The sequence below is a fragment of the Labeo rohita genome, chromosome 9 (assembly GCF_022985175.1).
Source record: "Labeo rohita strain BAU-BD-2019 chromosome 9, IGBB_LRoh.1.0, whole genome shotgun sequence".
Lineage (NCBI taxonomy): Eukaryota > Metazoa > Chordata > Actinopteri > Cypriniformes > Cyprinidae > Labeo > Labeo rohita.
In genome coordinates, this window is record NC_066877.1 from 3525540 (window position 1) to 3543085 (window position 17546).

Genomic DNA, 17546 nt, shown 5'->3' on the forward strand with positions numbered 1-17546 from the left:
TTGATTGGCCAAAAATAAAATAAAATAAATTACAAACAATAAATGCTGGGTTAAAAACAACCCATTGCTGGGTGAAATATGGACAAACCCAGCGACTGGGTTGTTCTGACCCATTTAACTCAACAGCTGGGTCAAAGCAACCCAATCGTTGGGTTTGTTCATGTTTCATCCAGCGCTGGGTTGCTTCTAACCCAGCATTTTTAGAGTGCAATGGACCTGAAGGTCTCCGTTGCTGGATGAATGAATGAATGAATGTTTAGATACAAGTTCAAGATTCAGATTTAGGCCTTTTAATTTTAGCAGTTTATTTAGAGTTTATTTCAGGTACAAGTTTCAAGACATACACACACACAGGCATAAAAACCTGATCTGTCCCACAAGTATTGTGATGAGCAAGCAGGATATTAAAAAGCTCCCAAAATTGATTTGCTATTTCAGGTTTGTTAAACCACCATCAATCAGCCAGAACCACAAACAAGTTATTCTTTTTTTGTGCATTGGCATCTGGTTTGTCTCCTTTATCTTATATCTCAAACTGTGGGAGAGTTCAGTAAACTAAAAGTTACAACTTTCTGGTAGTGTCTTAAATAGACATAAAACTTCTTAGATGACATGGTTAAATGGTAAATCACCTCAGTTAAGTCAGCTACCTCTTCAGATAAAAATGCATTTTGTATTTAACAGTGTAACTTTTCATAATTACACAAAACAGAAAGCATTTTTCTTTTTTTAATAAAGCTGATATTACTATTCAACAGAAAAAGTGGCAAAGCCGTAAAAAAAAAACAGTGTTAATGTTGTTGCAAAATTATTGATAAATTACTATTGCCTGTAGACCATTATTAAATACAGCTGAAGTCAAAAGTTTACATACACCTTGCAAAATCTGCTAAATGTTAATTATTTTACCAAGATAAGAGGGATCATACAAAATGCATGTTATTTTTTATTTAGTACTGACCTGAATAAGATATTTCACATAAAAGATGTTTACATATAGCCTACAAGACAAAATAATTGTTTGAATTTATAAAAAATGACCCCGTTCAAAAGTGTACATACACTTGATTCTTACTGTATTGTTATCTGAATGATCCACAGCTGTGTTTTTGTTTAGTCATAGTTGTTCATGAGTCATTTGTTTGTCTTTTCTTTGGTTTTTCAGCATTGTTGTGTATTTGAACCCTTTCCATCAATGACGGAATGATATTGAGATCCATCTTTTCACACTGAGGACAACCGAGGGACTCATATGCAACTATTACTGAAGGTTCAAACCCTCACTGATGCTTCAGAAGGAAGCACGATGCATTAAGAGTCAGGGGTGAAAAACTTATTTGAATTTGAAGACCAGGGTAAATGTAACTTATTTTGTCTTTGTCTTCATTCTTTTCAAAAGTTTTCACCCCCCGCCTCTTAATGCATTGTTTTTCTTTCTGGAGCATCAGTGAGTGTTTGAACCTTCTGTAATAGCTGCATATTACTGAGTCCCTCAGTTGTCCTTAGTGTGAAAAGATGGATCTCAATATCATTCCGTCATTGATGGAAAGGGTTCAAATACACAAAAATGCTGAAAAACCAAATAATTTTTTTCAGAGGAACAGTGGGCAGTTTAACTGTTAAGGACAAACAAGGGACTCATGAACAACTATAACTAAACAAAAACACAGCTGTGGATCATTCAAGAAACAACACAGTATTAAGAATCAAGCGTATGTAAACTTTTGAACAGGGTCATTTTTATAAATCCAGCAATTATTTTCTCTTGTGGACTATATGTAAACATATTTAATGTGAAATATCTTATTCAGGTCAGTACTAAATAAAAAATAACATGCATTTTGTATGATCCCCCTTATTATGGTAAAAATGAACACTTTGCAGATTCTGCGAGGTGTATGTAAACTTTTGACTTCTACCACAACTGAACTATATCCGGAAGTGTCCGGCAGCGCCTCCAGTGGCTGAAGTGTGACATCACATGTGCTGCAGCGCTTTAGTCGTGCGGTGTGCAGACCGAGGGGGCGCAAAAGCTGCAGCATGGAGGTACCGCTTATCAATATTCCTGCTATTATACGGAGTTTGCGTAACAGTTTTACAGTATCCGTAGTAAAACACATCTAATGTCAGTTTATTATGCGGGCGTTGTATTAAGAGTGCCGCATTCTGCCGTCAAGCTGTATGTCTATGACCGAGTAGAGAGCAGATACTGTATGCATGCTGTTAAGGCGGATATATTAATATTTTCAAATGAAACACGAGTGTTGTGCTCTTACAGCTACTCTCTTGGACACCAAATGCATACCAAGAATGAACTCGTGCTACATGTCTCAGCGGGCTGATAATGTTTTGGTTAAGTAGGTGGTTGTTGACTAGCGTTAACCAAATATTGAGCTTGTTTTTGTAAACGTGTCCGTTTAAAACACGGATACGGGGATTTAATGTTTTGTTTTTGATATTGACACTAACAATATGGAGGAAACACTGAAAACAAATCTAAAATGGCGCATGAACTCGTTAGCATGGAATATTCTAGACGCCGGTTTGTTTTTCAGCCGTCTCCTCCTGAATTTAGTTTTTATCTTAGAAGATCCTATGGAGCTTCCTGTACAGACACCCACTCTATTCCTTTAGATGTAACGTAATTTCTTAAAAACGTACGACCACCGGCTAAAATACCAATCTTGTTATGGCGTTGGCTGCCTCATGAATATTAACAAAGGCTGTGCTGACGTTACGCGGCAATTTTCCTGGAGCATTCAATCACGTACCCTAATTAATATTCATAAGCCGAGCCTTGAACGTAGTAGTAGAAATTTATTGGTCAGCTGACTAGCGCCCACCTTTCAGCGTCAGTCTTTCAGCCAATGAAGAGGTACTTGTGGACTCACGTCACTCAATCTAATAAATATTAATATTAAAACCCTTTACTGAATTTGGTGAAGGCATGGCCGGATGTCATCCATCAATCCCACAAGAACTCACAGGCAGACTCACCAGCATTCACAGGCTCCAGGAAAAACACCCACACAGATAAAAACCACACCAACTCTGCAGTTTGAATGCTGTAATCAATGAAAGTGTCATTATCAGCTTTAAAAAATAAAATTAATAGCTTTAGAGCATTGTGTAACATAGAGGTCATGCCCTACAAGGCAAGTTTTATCAGTGTAATGACGCATATTTTGAAAAGGGCGAAGGTTCAAGTGTGATTATTAATTGTGTGTTTCATGTGAACAGGGTCGTGACAGTAAGGAGCCGGAGCAGCTCAGGAAGCTGTTTATCGGTGGACTCAGTTTTGAGACCACAGAGGACAGTTTGCGTGCTCACTTTGAGCAATGGGGCAAACTCACAGACTGTGTGGTGAGAGACTATTAGATCACATTCACGTTTTGCTTTATAATTTAATTTGGTTTATATATTTGTAATCGCTTTGCAAAGAACAGACAGCTAAAAGCCATCCTTAATATTAATAATAATAAATAAATTTCAATAAAATTCAATAAAAAAGTTTCAGGGTATTCTGCGAAGCATCTTGGAGTGCCACATAAATACTATGATTTATGAATATGTAATACCATTGAATTATTGAAAAACAGTGCAATCACAGCCATGTTGAAATTCAACATTGTGGCCACATATAGCACTGTGTGTTCCTGTGATACTGCTTAAAGAAATAACTCACCCGAAAATTAACATTAGCTGACAATTTACTCACTCATAGGCGATTCAAGATGTAGATGAGTTTCTTCATGGGAACAGATTTGGAGAAATGTAGCACTACAACACTTGCTCACCATGGATCCTCTGCAGTGAATGGGTGCCGTCAGAGTCCAAACAGCTGATAAAAACATCACAATAATCCACAAGTATTCCACACCACTCCAGTCCATCATTTAACATCTTGTGAAGTGAAAATGCGTGCTTGTTGTGAGCAAATCCGTCATTACGGCCTTTAAATTTAAAATCGTTAATTTGGGCTAAAATATGAAGCCGTAATACATAATAATGATTCATCTAGTGAAAAGGTCCATTCCCTGTTGTCCTTTCACATTAAAATCCACCAACATATTAGTTTAAAACAGATATCACTTGTAAACAGTGCATATTTCTCTTCTGATCTGACCTTAAACAACTGCTTAAAACATCTTAATGATAAATTTGTTTCCTTCACAAAATGTTAATTGATGGACTGGAGTGGTTTGGATTACTTGTGGATTACTGTGATGTTTTTATCCACTGTTTGGATTCTCATTCGGACGGCACCCATTCACCACAGAGGTGATGTAATGATGAAAAATCTTAGGTGGCCTGAGAGTAAGTAAATTTTCATCAAAATGTTTATTTTTAGGTGAAATATTTGTTTAATTAATTAACACATTAGACCATCAGTAAGTCAGCCAATCAGAATCAATCAGCCAAACAGTCCTGTGGCATAATGCATATAGAAATAATAATAAAAGCAAAGAAAACACTGTTGTTGATGGCTGTCAATGATTATGTTTCCTCAGGTAATGAGAGATCCAGCTAACAAACGCTCACGAGGTTTCGGCTTTGTGACGTATTCCTGTGTAGCTGAGGTTGATGCTGCCATGGCAGCACGGCCACACAAAGTGGACGGTCGTGTCGTTGAGCCCAAACGAGCTGTTTCCCGAGAGGTGCGGTTCCATACATTTAAACCGTAAAGCGCCATATATATATATAAACTAGTGTAGTGACTGGAGTGTGACATCTAAAAACATGTTTGTTTAAAAAGACGTCTTTGTATAAAAACTTTTGTAAATGTATTTGTAATTCTCTTGTAATTTTTACATGTGCAGTGTTTATGGATATATTAAGTGAGAGAATATTTGTACTAATTTAAAGCTGCAGTCTGTAACTTTTGCGGTTAATAAACAGAACTGCATGCATTTGCGTAAGAACATTGTAGACGGAGCTGTTCCTACCAGAACCAGTCTAAAAACGTATTTTAGATGTACCGTAGTGATTCAGGATAGGCCAAAAATACAGTTTCGAAAATGGATTCATGACGTACTCACTTGTTATATAATTTCTGTAAATTATGAACACAAAAAAGGTACGGACTGCAGCTTTAAATTCAGATACCAAACTTCCTCTAAATAAAACTTTAAATAAATAAATAAGTAAAAAGAACACTGTATAGCTACCCATGTTTTGTAATATGAAAGCCCATTTCCTCCATGGAATAAAAAAAAAAAAACAGACCCTTACAACTTTCATTTTACTTTTCATTTTAGAACTCTGACTTGCAATTTTGAGTTAACAACATTTCTCAGTTCCAATTTTTTTCTCAGAATTCTGGCTGTTTTTTTCCAGAAGAAAATTCCAAAAAATACTCACAATTCTGTGAAAAAGAAAAAGAATAAAAACACACAATTCTGAGAAAGCTTATGTTGTGCGAGTCAGAATTGTGAGACAAATTCACAAAGTCACTGAAAATGTTTTAATATGTTTAGATTTCATGACAGAAACAGGCTTTCATACAGACCTTTTTTCAATTTACTCTAAAATTAAGATACATTTAATCGAGATTGAATTACATTTATTTTCTTGTATTATCCAGGACTCTAATAGACCTGGAGCGCATCTGACAGTGAAAAAGATCTTTGTGGGTGGAATCAAGGAGGACACAGAGGAGTATCATATCAGAGAGTACTTTGAGCGCTACGGGAAAATTGAGACTATCGATATAATGGAGGAACGTTCAACTGGGAAAAAAGAGAGGATTCTGCTTTGTCACCTTTGATGATCATGATACTGTGGATAAAATTGTTGGTGAGCTTAGATGGAAACACTACACTTATCGATTGCTCTAAAGCTAGATGGAGATGATTCTTTTATAATTATTATGCATGCAGCTTTTATGAACGTATTCAATTTAAACATCAAAATACTGTTGAAATGCAAAAAAAAAAGATTAAAATGAAAACTCATTAAAACACTAAAATTAACATTTACTTATAAATTGGTTTTTGTACACTTAAAATTTTGATATTGATATATAAAAGTTCATAGACGTGATGTTAACAGCAAAAAAAAATAGTTTTTACAGGTTTTATTTAGTAGGTGAGCAAACAGATTTCTGTCTTGCTTTAAAAAAAGTCTTTTTTCCTCGTCATCAGCACAAAAATATCACACAATCAACTCTCATAACTGTGAAGTACGAAAAGCACTTCCAAAGCAGGAGATGCAAGCTGTTTCTAATCAGAGATGTAAGTAACATGTTTCACCTCTCCTGAATGTCAAATAGGCAATTTTAGAGTTTTATAATTAGTTTAATTATGTTACTGTAATATTCAAGTTGTTATAGGTAATAATATAAAACATGTTGTTTTGGATCATGATTGTCAGATCGTGGTGGAGGTGGAGGCAATTTCATGGGCAGAGGAGGAAACTTTGGAGGTGGCAACTTTGGCCGAGGTAGGATGACATGTGATCCTGTACATCTGATCCTGTGTGTCGATTACATCTGCAGTTTGTACAGTAGCACCTCAGGTGTGAATAATCCTGTATGTTTCACAGGAGGGTATGGAGGAAGCCGAGGTGGCTACGGAGGAGATGGATACAACGGATTTGGTGGGGACAGTATCATTATACTAATATGAACAATGATCACTAAGTCTGTTAATTTGTGATTTGCACCATCGTTGAACAAAAGGGCTTTGCCCGAACAATTATTTTAGAAATGGCTCTCAGAATAAAGCTTCACTGTATGGCTAAACAGGAAAATTACCAAAAAAAATTTTCACTGACCAAAATTATAAACGCAGCACTTTTGTTTTTGCCCCATTTTTCATGAGCTGAACTCAAAGATCTAAGACTTTTTTCTATGTATACAAAAGGCCTATTTCTCTCAAAAATTGTTCACAAATCTGTCTAAATCTGTGTTAGTGAGCACTTCTCCTTTGCCAAGATAATCCATCCACCAGGTGTGGCATATCAAGACGCTGATTAGACAGCATGATTATTGCACAGGTGTGCCTTAGGCTGGCAACTATAAAAGGCCACTCTAAAATGTGCAGTTTTACTGTATTAGGGGGGGCCCAAAAACCAGTCAGTATCTGGTGTGACCACCATTTGCCTCACGCAATGCAACACGTCTCCTTCACATAGAGTTGATCAGGTTGTTGATTGTGGGCTGTGGAATGTTGGTCCACTCCTCTTCAATGGCTGTGCGAAGTTGCTGGATATTGACAGGAACTGGAACACTCTGTCGTATACGCCGATCCAGAGCATCCCAAACATGCTCAATGGGTGACCACCATGGGCCACTCAATCCACAACGTTGGCATCAGCAAACCGCTCACCCACACAACGCCATACACACTGTCTGCCATCTGCCTTGTACAGTGAAAACCGGGATTCATCCATGAAGAGAACACCTCTCCAAAGTGCCAGATGCCATCGAATGTGAGCATCTGCCCAGCATCTGACGAACTGCAGTCAGGTCGAGACCCTGATAAAGGCAACGAGCATGCAGATGAGCTTCCCTGAGACGGATTGTGCAGAAATTCTTTGGTTATGCAAACCGATTGTTGCAGCAGCTGTCCGGGTGGCTGGTCTCAGATGATCTTGGAGGTGAAGATGCTGGATGTGGAGGTCCTGGGCTGGTGTGGTTACACGTGGTCCATGGTTGTGAGGCCGGTTGGATGTACTGCCAAATTCTCTGAAACGCCTTTGGAGACAGCTTGTGGTAGAGAAATGAACATTCAATTTATGGGCAACAGCTCTGATGGACATTCCTGCAGTCAGCATGCCAATTGCACGCTCCCTCAAAACTTGCGACATCTGTGGCATTGTGCTGTGTGATAAAACTGCACATTTTAGTGTGGCCTTTTATTGTGGCACACCTGTGCAATAATCATGCTGTCTAATCAGCATCTTGATATGCCACACCTGTGAGATGGATGGTTTATCTCAGCAAAGTAGAAGTGCTTACTAACACAGATTTAGACAGATTTTTGTGAACAATATTTGAGATAAATAGGCCTTTTGTGTACGTAGAAAAAAGTCTTTGAGTTCAGCTCATGAAAAATGGGGGCAAAAACAAAAGTATTGCATTTATAATTTTGGTCAGTGTACTAACCTAGGTATTAAGGTATCACAATAAATCAGTCAGTCATATTTTTATGAAGCTCAGACTGCAGTTATTATTGCTGAAGTGTGTCTCTGGTGGTAGGTGGTAACTATGGTGGGGGTCCTGGCTATGGAGGTGGTCGTGGAGGATACGGTGGAGGCCCTGGATATGGAAACCAAGGTGGAGGAGGCTTTGGAGGATATGACAACTACAATGATGGAGGAAATTTTGGAGGTACATTATCATTTAAGATGATACAAATAGATGACAGGTGGTTGGAGGGGTGGGGTTTAAAACAAGAGGTCACAGTGATGTCATCCAAAAAGGAAGTCATTTCAGAGGCGGAGCAAGTTTGTACTAAAATGTAAAAATAATGCACTACTGTTCAAAAGTTTGGAGTACGTTTTTTTTAGTGTTTTTTATAGAACCATCTTATGCTCACCAAAGGTGCAATTATTTTAAAAAATACAGTAAAAATTGTAATATGTTATTACAATTTAATAAGTGAATATATTTTTAATTGTAATTTATTCTGTGATGCAAACCTGAATTTTCAGCATCATTATGTAAATCTTCAATATCACATGATTCTTCCGAAATCATTCTAATGTACACTACCAGTCAAAAGTTTTTTAACTAAAATTTTTTAAATGTTTTTAAGTCTCTCTTGCTCACCAACCCTGCATTTATTTGATCCCAAGTACAGCAAAACCAGTAAAATTTAAAAATATTTTTACTATTTAAAATAACTATTGTCTATTTGAATATATTTTACAATGTAATTTATTCCTATGATTTCAAAGCTAAATTTTTAGCATCATTACTCCAGTCAAATGAGCCTTCAGAAATCATTCTGATATTCTGATTTGCTGTTCAAAGGTTTTTTTTTTTTTGCTGACTCCAATGTTTTGAACAGTATAGTGTATAATGTTACAAAAAAGCTTTTTATTTCAGATAAATGCTGATCTTTGGGTCTATTATCAAAGAATCCTGAGAAAAAATTACTCAACTGTTTTAAATGTTGATAAAAAAAATAGTAATAAAAAACGTTTTATTTAGCAGCAAATAAGCATATTAGAATGATTTCTAAAGGATCATGTGACACTGGAGACTGGAGCAATGATACTGAAAATTTAACTTTGAATAAATTACATTTTAAAATATATTCAGATTTAAATATATTAAAAAAAATGCAGGCTTGGTGAGCAGAAAAGTCTTCTTTAAAAACATTAAAAATCTGGTAAAGTGTATTCATTTGCTGATTCACCAATTTCTTATTATTATCAATGTTGAAAACAGTTCAGCTGCCTAATATTTTTGTGGAATCCATGCTACATTTATTTTCAGGATTTGTTGATGAACAGAAAGCTCAAAAGAACGAACAGCATTTATTTAAAATAGAAACCTCTACAATCTTAGCGTCACTTTTGATCAATTTAATGCACCTTCTTTAAAATTTTACATGGAATATTTCTAGAATACAACAATTCAATAATAAACAGAACATTTTTAACAGAATTTCAATTTAAATTTAAACAGATTTTTTAACCTGCTTCTCAGGTAACTTTGGTGGTGGCGGTGGTGGTGGAAGTGGTGGAGGAGGAGGCGGAAATTACAACGATTTTGGGAATTACGGGGGACAACAGTCCAACTACGGCCCCATGAAGGGAAATAACTTTGGAGGAAGAAACTCAGGACCTTACGGAGGTACAGAAAATCCAGTACACTGCATGCCACGTCAAAAGTGAAACCACTGCATGTGTGCCTGATCATGTGCATTGTTATATTTAGGTGGATATGGCTCTGGGGGCGGCGGCGGCGGAGGCTACGGCTCCAGGAGATATTAACAGATTTGTTTGTCTGTGGTAAGTTCAGAGCCGCCTCTAGAGCACACAGACTGCACAGACGTGTAACGCGGGATTACTGGTGATGTTTTGCCCTGTGTCTGTTCAACAGATCCAGAGTTAGATGGTGATGAGGAGAGATGAGGAAAGATTACTGAGAAAGAGTGCGAGGGGCCAAGATCTGCCAGTTATAGGTCTTACTGCAGCAGAAACATGCAGCCTTTAACGCTAGACGAGACAGAGTGTAGACAGACACTCCTCTACAACTAGTGTGTGCTAGTGGATGTACATTCCTTCACCCGCTTGACTTTTCTTTGTGCTTTTCAACCCCTTGTCAGCATTTTTGAGAGTGAAACATAGTATGATATCAAGCACCGTAGTCAGAATAGTCCTAAATATCATTTATTGTGAGTATACACTATGTTGTGGCCTTAAGTGTGTTATTTGGAGAAAAAAAAGACTTATGTTTATTATTTTCTGAATTGAAGACAGTGATGTCAGTGTCACGTGTATTTTTATATATTGTGAGTATGCAGTACATGTGTTGTTTATGCTGAGTTACAGAGTAGATTTTATCAGATCTGAGAGCATGTAAACACGTTAAACCTGTAAAGAGAGAAGTCTAGATTGTTGAACTATTTTGACAATTAAAAAAAACAGCTGAAATAAAGTTGTGTAGTAACTTGCCTAATGAAGTTTAGTGCGTCATTGAGTGTGAAGTCGCGAGTGCCGCGCGTGTTGTTGTGTATGAGAGTAGTAAGGCCTCCGGGCCTAGACAGACGAACTGGCAACAGGAAGTTTTACGGCTCTCAGACTGGCAGGTCGATCCCAGCCTCGCAGCCAGTGTGTCTCCAGAAAGCTAGCATCTGTTTCGGTGAGACTAGCTGTACCCCGTGAGAGCGAGCGAAGGAAGGAAGGCTAGCGCAAAGCCAATGCTAGCGTGAGACCCGTGCTATGCTATGAGGGTTTCAGACAGACAGAAGAAGAGGAAGAGAGAGTCATAGGAGCAGGTAAGAGTGTAACTCTTCTGCTTAATTTGCAGATGGGAAAAGCAGCGCCTGATCTACAGTAAGTGGCTGAAAGTCTTTTATGACACGTTTTCAGCGATGGTTCTGGATGGGTAAGATTAATATGTGCAAAATATATGTGGATTTGTTGAAGATATCCTCCTGCAGAGAATCAGATACCACAATCAATTCAATTATTGCCCATATTATATATATATATATAAAATAGAAAAATATGATTTAGTAATTATAATTAGTGAATAAATATGAATTTAAAATGATTTATATATATGTATATATATATATATATATACACACACACACACACAATTCATTAATTATAATTAATAAATGATTTTATATACTTTAATAAGAAAAATTTTATTCATTACTTATAATTAGTTAATAAATATGTTTATATATATATATAAAATACAAAAATCTAATTCATTAATTATAATTAATGAATAAATATGACTTAAAAATGATTTATATATATATATATATATACACACACACACACAATTCATTAATTATAATTAATAAATGATTTTATATACTTTAATAAGAAAAATTTAATTCATTACTTATAATTAGTTAATAAATATGTTTATATATATATATATATATATATATATATACAAAAAATCTAATTTATTAATTATAATTAATGAATAAATATGACATATATATATATAATTTATTAACTATAATTAATACATATGACTTGAAAATTATTATATATATATAGTTCATTAATTATGATTAATAAATGATTATATATATAAAATAGAACAATATAGCGCATTAATTACAACAAATTAATAAATATGATTAAACCTATGTAATTATGTATCTATCTATCTATATATATATATTTATTTTTTGTTTTGTTAAACTGTTGATGCAAATTCTCTGCCTGGACCAATACGAAGTGTTTATATAGAGAGAGAGAAAGAGAGAAGTATAGTTTATTAATTATAATATATAAAAGTAATGAATAAATATGATTTTATAAATATAATAAAATTAAAATTAAATTTATTATAATATATGATTAATTGAATTAATTAATTTTATTGTATTTCTATTTATATAAATAGAAATACAATAGAAAAAACAATATAAATCATTAATTATATTTAATACATATACAGTAGTGTATATATATATATATATATATATATATATATATTATTCTTATTATTATTTAATTTTCATGATAATTAAGCATATTTTCCCCAGTTCTCAATAACATAATGAAAAAAGTCTAATTGTCATTACTGTAATGTAAATAATATGCAATTACTTACATATTATATTGTGCTGCCTTTATTCTGATTTTAATTGCAATAGGGATTTTGTAATGTTTTTAATTATAATAATACTTTTGAGATACGGTTACATTACCAAAACAAATTCTCTTCACATTTACCATTTTCCAGCTAATTTTAGCAGCCGAAATCCAGCCATTTCAATAGGAATTCACTCGATCTGGAATTTCAGGTGAGAAAGATTTCAGGTGCGAAAGATTTCCCTACGCAGATTTCGCAGTGGATTCAGGTTGGTCAAGTGACATCTATGTGAGCTGTGCTTCATACATCTCGAGGCTAAATACAATAGATATTGAACCCTTTTTGCCTGAGAAATTTTAATTATAAGAATGCACAAAATTATCAACAGTGTAGCAGTGAATAAAGCAGCGCTTACGCAGAGGTCAATTCCAGTTCAAGCAGCTTCATATTAATCAACGCACAGAATTTGCGTGTCAACAGTTTAACAAAATCAAATCCGTTGTGCAATCCACATGAGGAACACGTCCAACGAGTGAAATTCCCAATCATGCAGATTCCTATTGAGATGACTGAATTTTGGTGTACAAAGGTAAATGTGTCAGAAGTACTGCTCATTTAATGATTCATCATTGAGAATAATGTGAATTACAAAACTATGTTAGAAGTAGGGGCGCATTATGGTAATACAAACTTAGATTTAAGAATTCATTTAATAAGAACTTTCAGAAATGCCTAGATTGGCTGGCAGCACACAGCAGATTGTTGAAATACGACCCAGACGTGTTTTAGTGAGATTCATTCTCTAGCAGAGCTGGTTAATAATCTGAATTATGTCATCAGATTCCAAAAATTAAGTACTTGTAATTAGATTATATTACATTTTAAAATACTCATAATGAGACTACAGTTACTTTTTTATGGATTACATGATTACAAGGTATTTACGCAAACGCAATAATAAATGCATAATTTATTGATTCTCCCTAATTCCTCTTTTTAATCTTTTAAATTTTACTTTCTAAAATAGCCTACTGCTTGTACACTGCAGAAAGTCTTCCAGATTTGTAAATATTTACACAGAGACCAGTCATTAGTCAAGTGGATGGACTCAACAACATTTAATTCAAATGTCCACATAATCTTTATTATTTGGCCATTTCTTGAGGACAGAAATGCTACAGCCACTGCAGTTTCTTGAATATGTGGACTTCAAAAGATGTAAACTCAGAGTGAGGGTTTAAACTTATATTTTAAAATCGCGATGAACAGTTAGTATATTGAGAAAGATATTGATGTATTCTCCTGTGTTTGCATAGGTTTATAAATGATGTACCTTACAAATCTGATGAAATAGTGCACGTAGCATTCCCAGATGAACATTATAATAAACCCATACTCACAACAACATGCAAAGATGGAGTTTAAGACACTCCACACATGTAAACGATAACAGTTTGTGTGGCAGCATTTACTGTGAATGGAGCCGCTCTGAGATGCACATATGTAACCTACACGCATGTAAATAAACCACCTATATTAATTCTGCATCACATATATATTTATTTATCTGAATCATAGTGTTTGTGAATTCTAGCATTATGCTTTATGCTTAATTATGATTTTTAAAAAGGTTTAATATGTCAAATGTGCCACTTCCGGTATTTTGCCGGTTACTCGACATAGCCCAAATGCAATCGAGGATTTTTAAAAAAAAATTTTTATCAAATATTTGAGTAGAATCAGGGAATCATTGCAGCCCTAAACCACTGATTTACAAAAATCATTTTAGGTTTAAGAAGTGTTTCAGTATTTCACCATTCACAATTTTTTTGTCATCTGATTTCACCTAATTTGTTTATTGGAAGTACCCTTGAGATTTTCAGATAATATTTTAATAATTAAATATCACATTTGCATGTTTATGTTTCTCTGACATTAGTTATGGTCACATGACATGCAGGTTAACAAATAAAATATTAAAATTTTTTTAAGTAAGTGTTTTATTTTGATTGATTTTAAGATGATTTATTATTATTTAAAATAATTTTATGTTTTTATGATTTTTTTTTTTTTTCAATTATTAGCTTTTAATTAAACTCAAACCTATAGAAGCCTGTTTCTGCCACTGAATAAAAAAAAAAAGTTATTGTGACTTTTTATCTCAAAATTCTGAGTTTATATCTTACAATTCTGAGAAAACATTTTTTATCTCAGAATTGTGAGATAAAAAAAAGTCACAATTGGTGGAAATGGGCTTCCATACAAATATATTCCATACATATATTTTCTTACTCATTTGTATTTTTATATTAATATGGTACACGATTATCCTATTAAAATCAATGTGATAAACACACTGTAAAAAAAAAAAAAAAAAGTTGTTTCAACATAAAAAAGTAAGTGTTCATGCTGCCTTAAAAATTTTAAGTTTATTCAACATGAAATGTTAAGATGTACTACATGAAAACATAGATATTTGAGTTGAGTAAACTTAATATTTTAAAGCATCATGAACACTTTTTTTTAAAGTTGAAAACTTTTTTGGTAATTTTTTTTTTTATACAGTGCAAGATCTAAAGTAATCTAAAAGTAATCAGATTGCATTATGCATTACCTAAGATATGTAATGCAATGGATTACATTACTAACTACAATTTTGAATCAGTAACGGACTACAATTTGTACGTAATCAACCCAGCTAGTGTACATGAGTACAGATTTGCTGAGTCTTCACTCACTTGCAGATAATAGGCTTGTTCGAGATGCATCGGTGCTGCGCAGACCAATCAGCATAAGACATCAAAGTACCGCGAGAGCACTCCAATTGCTCTCGCGGTACTTTGATGATCGTCTGCACAGCACCGGTGCATCCTGAAATAGCCTAATAGGTTTTTGAGGGGGATATTAATCACTTGACAAGGACTTTTAATGAACTTTTAATCATTATTACACGCTGACTCTGTATAGTCTTCAGTATACATATTTTTTGTGGGAGGATGTTTTGTCTTTCAGGATAAATCCATGTATATTTACGCAATATTTTATAGTCATAAAACATCACTTATAATGTCAGAATGAGTAAGTGTGATTGCATTGCCAAATGTTGACTTTGTTTAATAAAAAACATTTGAACCCCCGAGAATGTTTAATTTACTGTGTTTGTGTTGTTTTTGTGTGAGCGCACTCAGCGCAGGCCATTTTCTTCTCACGCAATGCTTATCTTGCTACAAAACCTGTCATGGGGACTTTGTTCCCTTGACCCAGGATCAAGGTCACAACCATTGGCAAATGTTTAAGATACTGCTGGCCTAGATAAGCCACATGCTAGCACTAAAGAAATTAAACATTTGATGTACAACCCCCATTTGCTGTAACGTCGCTCATTTATGTAACACGAGTCTATTGACAGGAGAGAATGCATGGCAGCTTAATGCTGTAATAGATTGAAATGTCATTAGAACAAAAGAAGGATTCAATGAGACATTTTTCACCTGTTTTTTTTTTATCTTTATGTAGTGAAAAGATCCTACGTTATGACGTGTAAATGCAGGTCTGTGAACAGGTTGGCCCTGTCGGTGTAGCGTGACTGGCTGATAATGGAGATCTATTGTAGTGTGCAAAGGAAAGGGTTTGGTGTGTTCAAAGGTGGTGTGTGTGGGTGCAAGTGGCTAGCAGTGCAAACAACTCCACTGGTGTACTTTGTCCAGCGGGGCTTTAATGAAGGCATGTCTAACATGGGCCGCAGCCAAACAGTTCAGCTTTGTTGCATAACACTGGGAGAGTGGGACTGGTCACTTGAGGAAGATTCAGTTGAAACTTGTTAGCACAGCAGGCTTGCAAAAAAAAAAAGCCTTTCAAGGCTTATGATTTTTTAAATCTCATGAATTGGGGTAGATTTTAAGAATGTTGTGTTCTGCAGTGTTGGTTGATAGCCAAAACAGAAAATCTGCTTCCAAGAAAACTAACAGTTTGAGCCGAAAACCTCAAATAATGAACAGCTTTCTACCAATGATTATGATGTCAATGTGTATAACATACAGTGGCCTCAAAACACATTTGGACTCTTAAGCTATGCTTAAAATGGATTAATGTCTCTGCATTAGATAAAATATGACTGTTTTTCACTTCTCAGCTTTGCTTTTCTTCATTATTTTTGCTCAGTTTCTTAATTAACTGGTGATTTTATATGTCACAATACATTTTGTGCAGTATAATGCTGTCGTAGACATACAGTTTTGGTCAAAAGTTTACATACACCTTGCAGAATCTGTAAAATGTTAATTATTTTATCAAAATAAGAGGGATCATACAAAATGCATGTTATTTTTTCTTTAGTACTGAACTGAACAAGATATTTCACATAAGAGAGGTAGTCCACGAGAGAAAATAATTGTTCAAAAGTTTACATACACTTGATTCTTAATACTGTGTTGTTACCTGAATGATCCACAGGTGTGTTTTTTTGTTTAGTCGTAGTTGCATTAAACTATGCAACAATGTATTAAGAGCAGGGGGTGAAAACTTTTGAACAGAATGAAGATGTGTACATTTTTCTTATTTTTCTTGGAAATATATATATTTTTTTCCATTTAGTGCTGCCCTTCAGAAGGTACAGATGATTCTTGGATGTTTCCCAGAAGACAAAATAAGTTAAATTTACCCTGATCTTCAAATTCCAAAAGTTTTCATCCCCCAGCTCTTAATGCATCGTTTTTCCTTCTGGAGCATCAGTGAGTGTTTGAACCTTCTGTAATAGTTGCATGAGTCTCTCAGTTGTCCTCAGTATGAAAAGATGGATCTCTAAATCATACAGTCATTGTTGAAAAGGGTTCAAATACACGGAAAAAGAATATGTGGGACTTGATAGATCTTTCTGAACAACAGCAGGCAGAATAACTGTTCAAGAAAAACAAGAACCACTATCACTAAACAAACAAAAGTGGATCATTCAGGTAACAACAGTATTAAGAATGAAGTGTATGTTTGTTAACTTTTTAACAGGGTCATTTTTAGAAATTCAACTATTATTTTATGTAAATGTCTTTTATGTGAAATATCTTATTCAGGTTAGTGCTAAAAAAAAAAACATGCATTTTGTATGATCCCTCTTATTTTGCTAAAATAATTAACATTTTGCAAATTCTGCAAGGTGTATGTAAACTTTTGACCTCAACTGTATTTGTGTCATCGGTCTCTAAAATATAGGTCCTACTTTTGATATTATGTATTATAATACTTTTATTTATGTAGTGACTGTTTCTCGTAACTGATTTTAATGCTACTTCCTTCTTGCTAATATAAT

The 17546-nt window shown here is 34.6% G+C and overlaps 1 protein-coding gene across 1 annotated transcript; it reads left to right on the forward strand.

The window, feature by feature from the left end:
- The first annotated feature begins 1975 nt into the window (after positions 1 to 1975).
- hnrnpa3 (heterogeneous nuclear ribonucleoprotein A3) lies at positions 1976 to 14317 on the forward strand. The gene is given in 12 exon segments (XM_051119159.1): positions 1976 to 2046; positions 3241 to 3363; positions 4512 to 4658; positions 5585 to 5725; positions 5727 to 5796; positions 6144 to 6233; positions 6373 to 6441; positions 6544 to 6597; positions 8201 to 8332; positions 9659 to 9805; positions 9890 to 9963; positions 10055 to 14317. Coding segments are annotated over 11 exon segments (1035 nt in total). The 5' UTR covers positions 1976 to 2040; the 3' UTR covers positions 9946 to 9963; positions 10055 to 14317.
- Positions 14318 to 17546: the final 3229 nt, after the last annotated feature.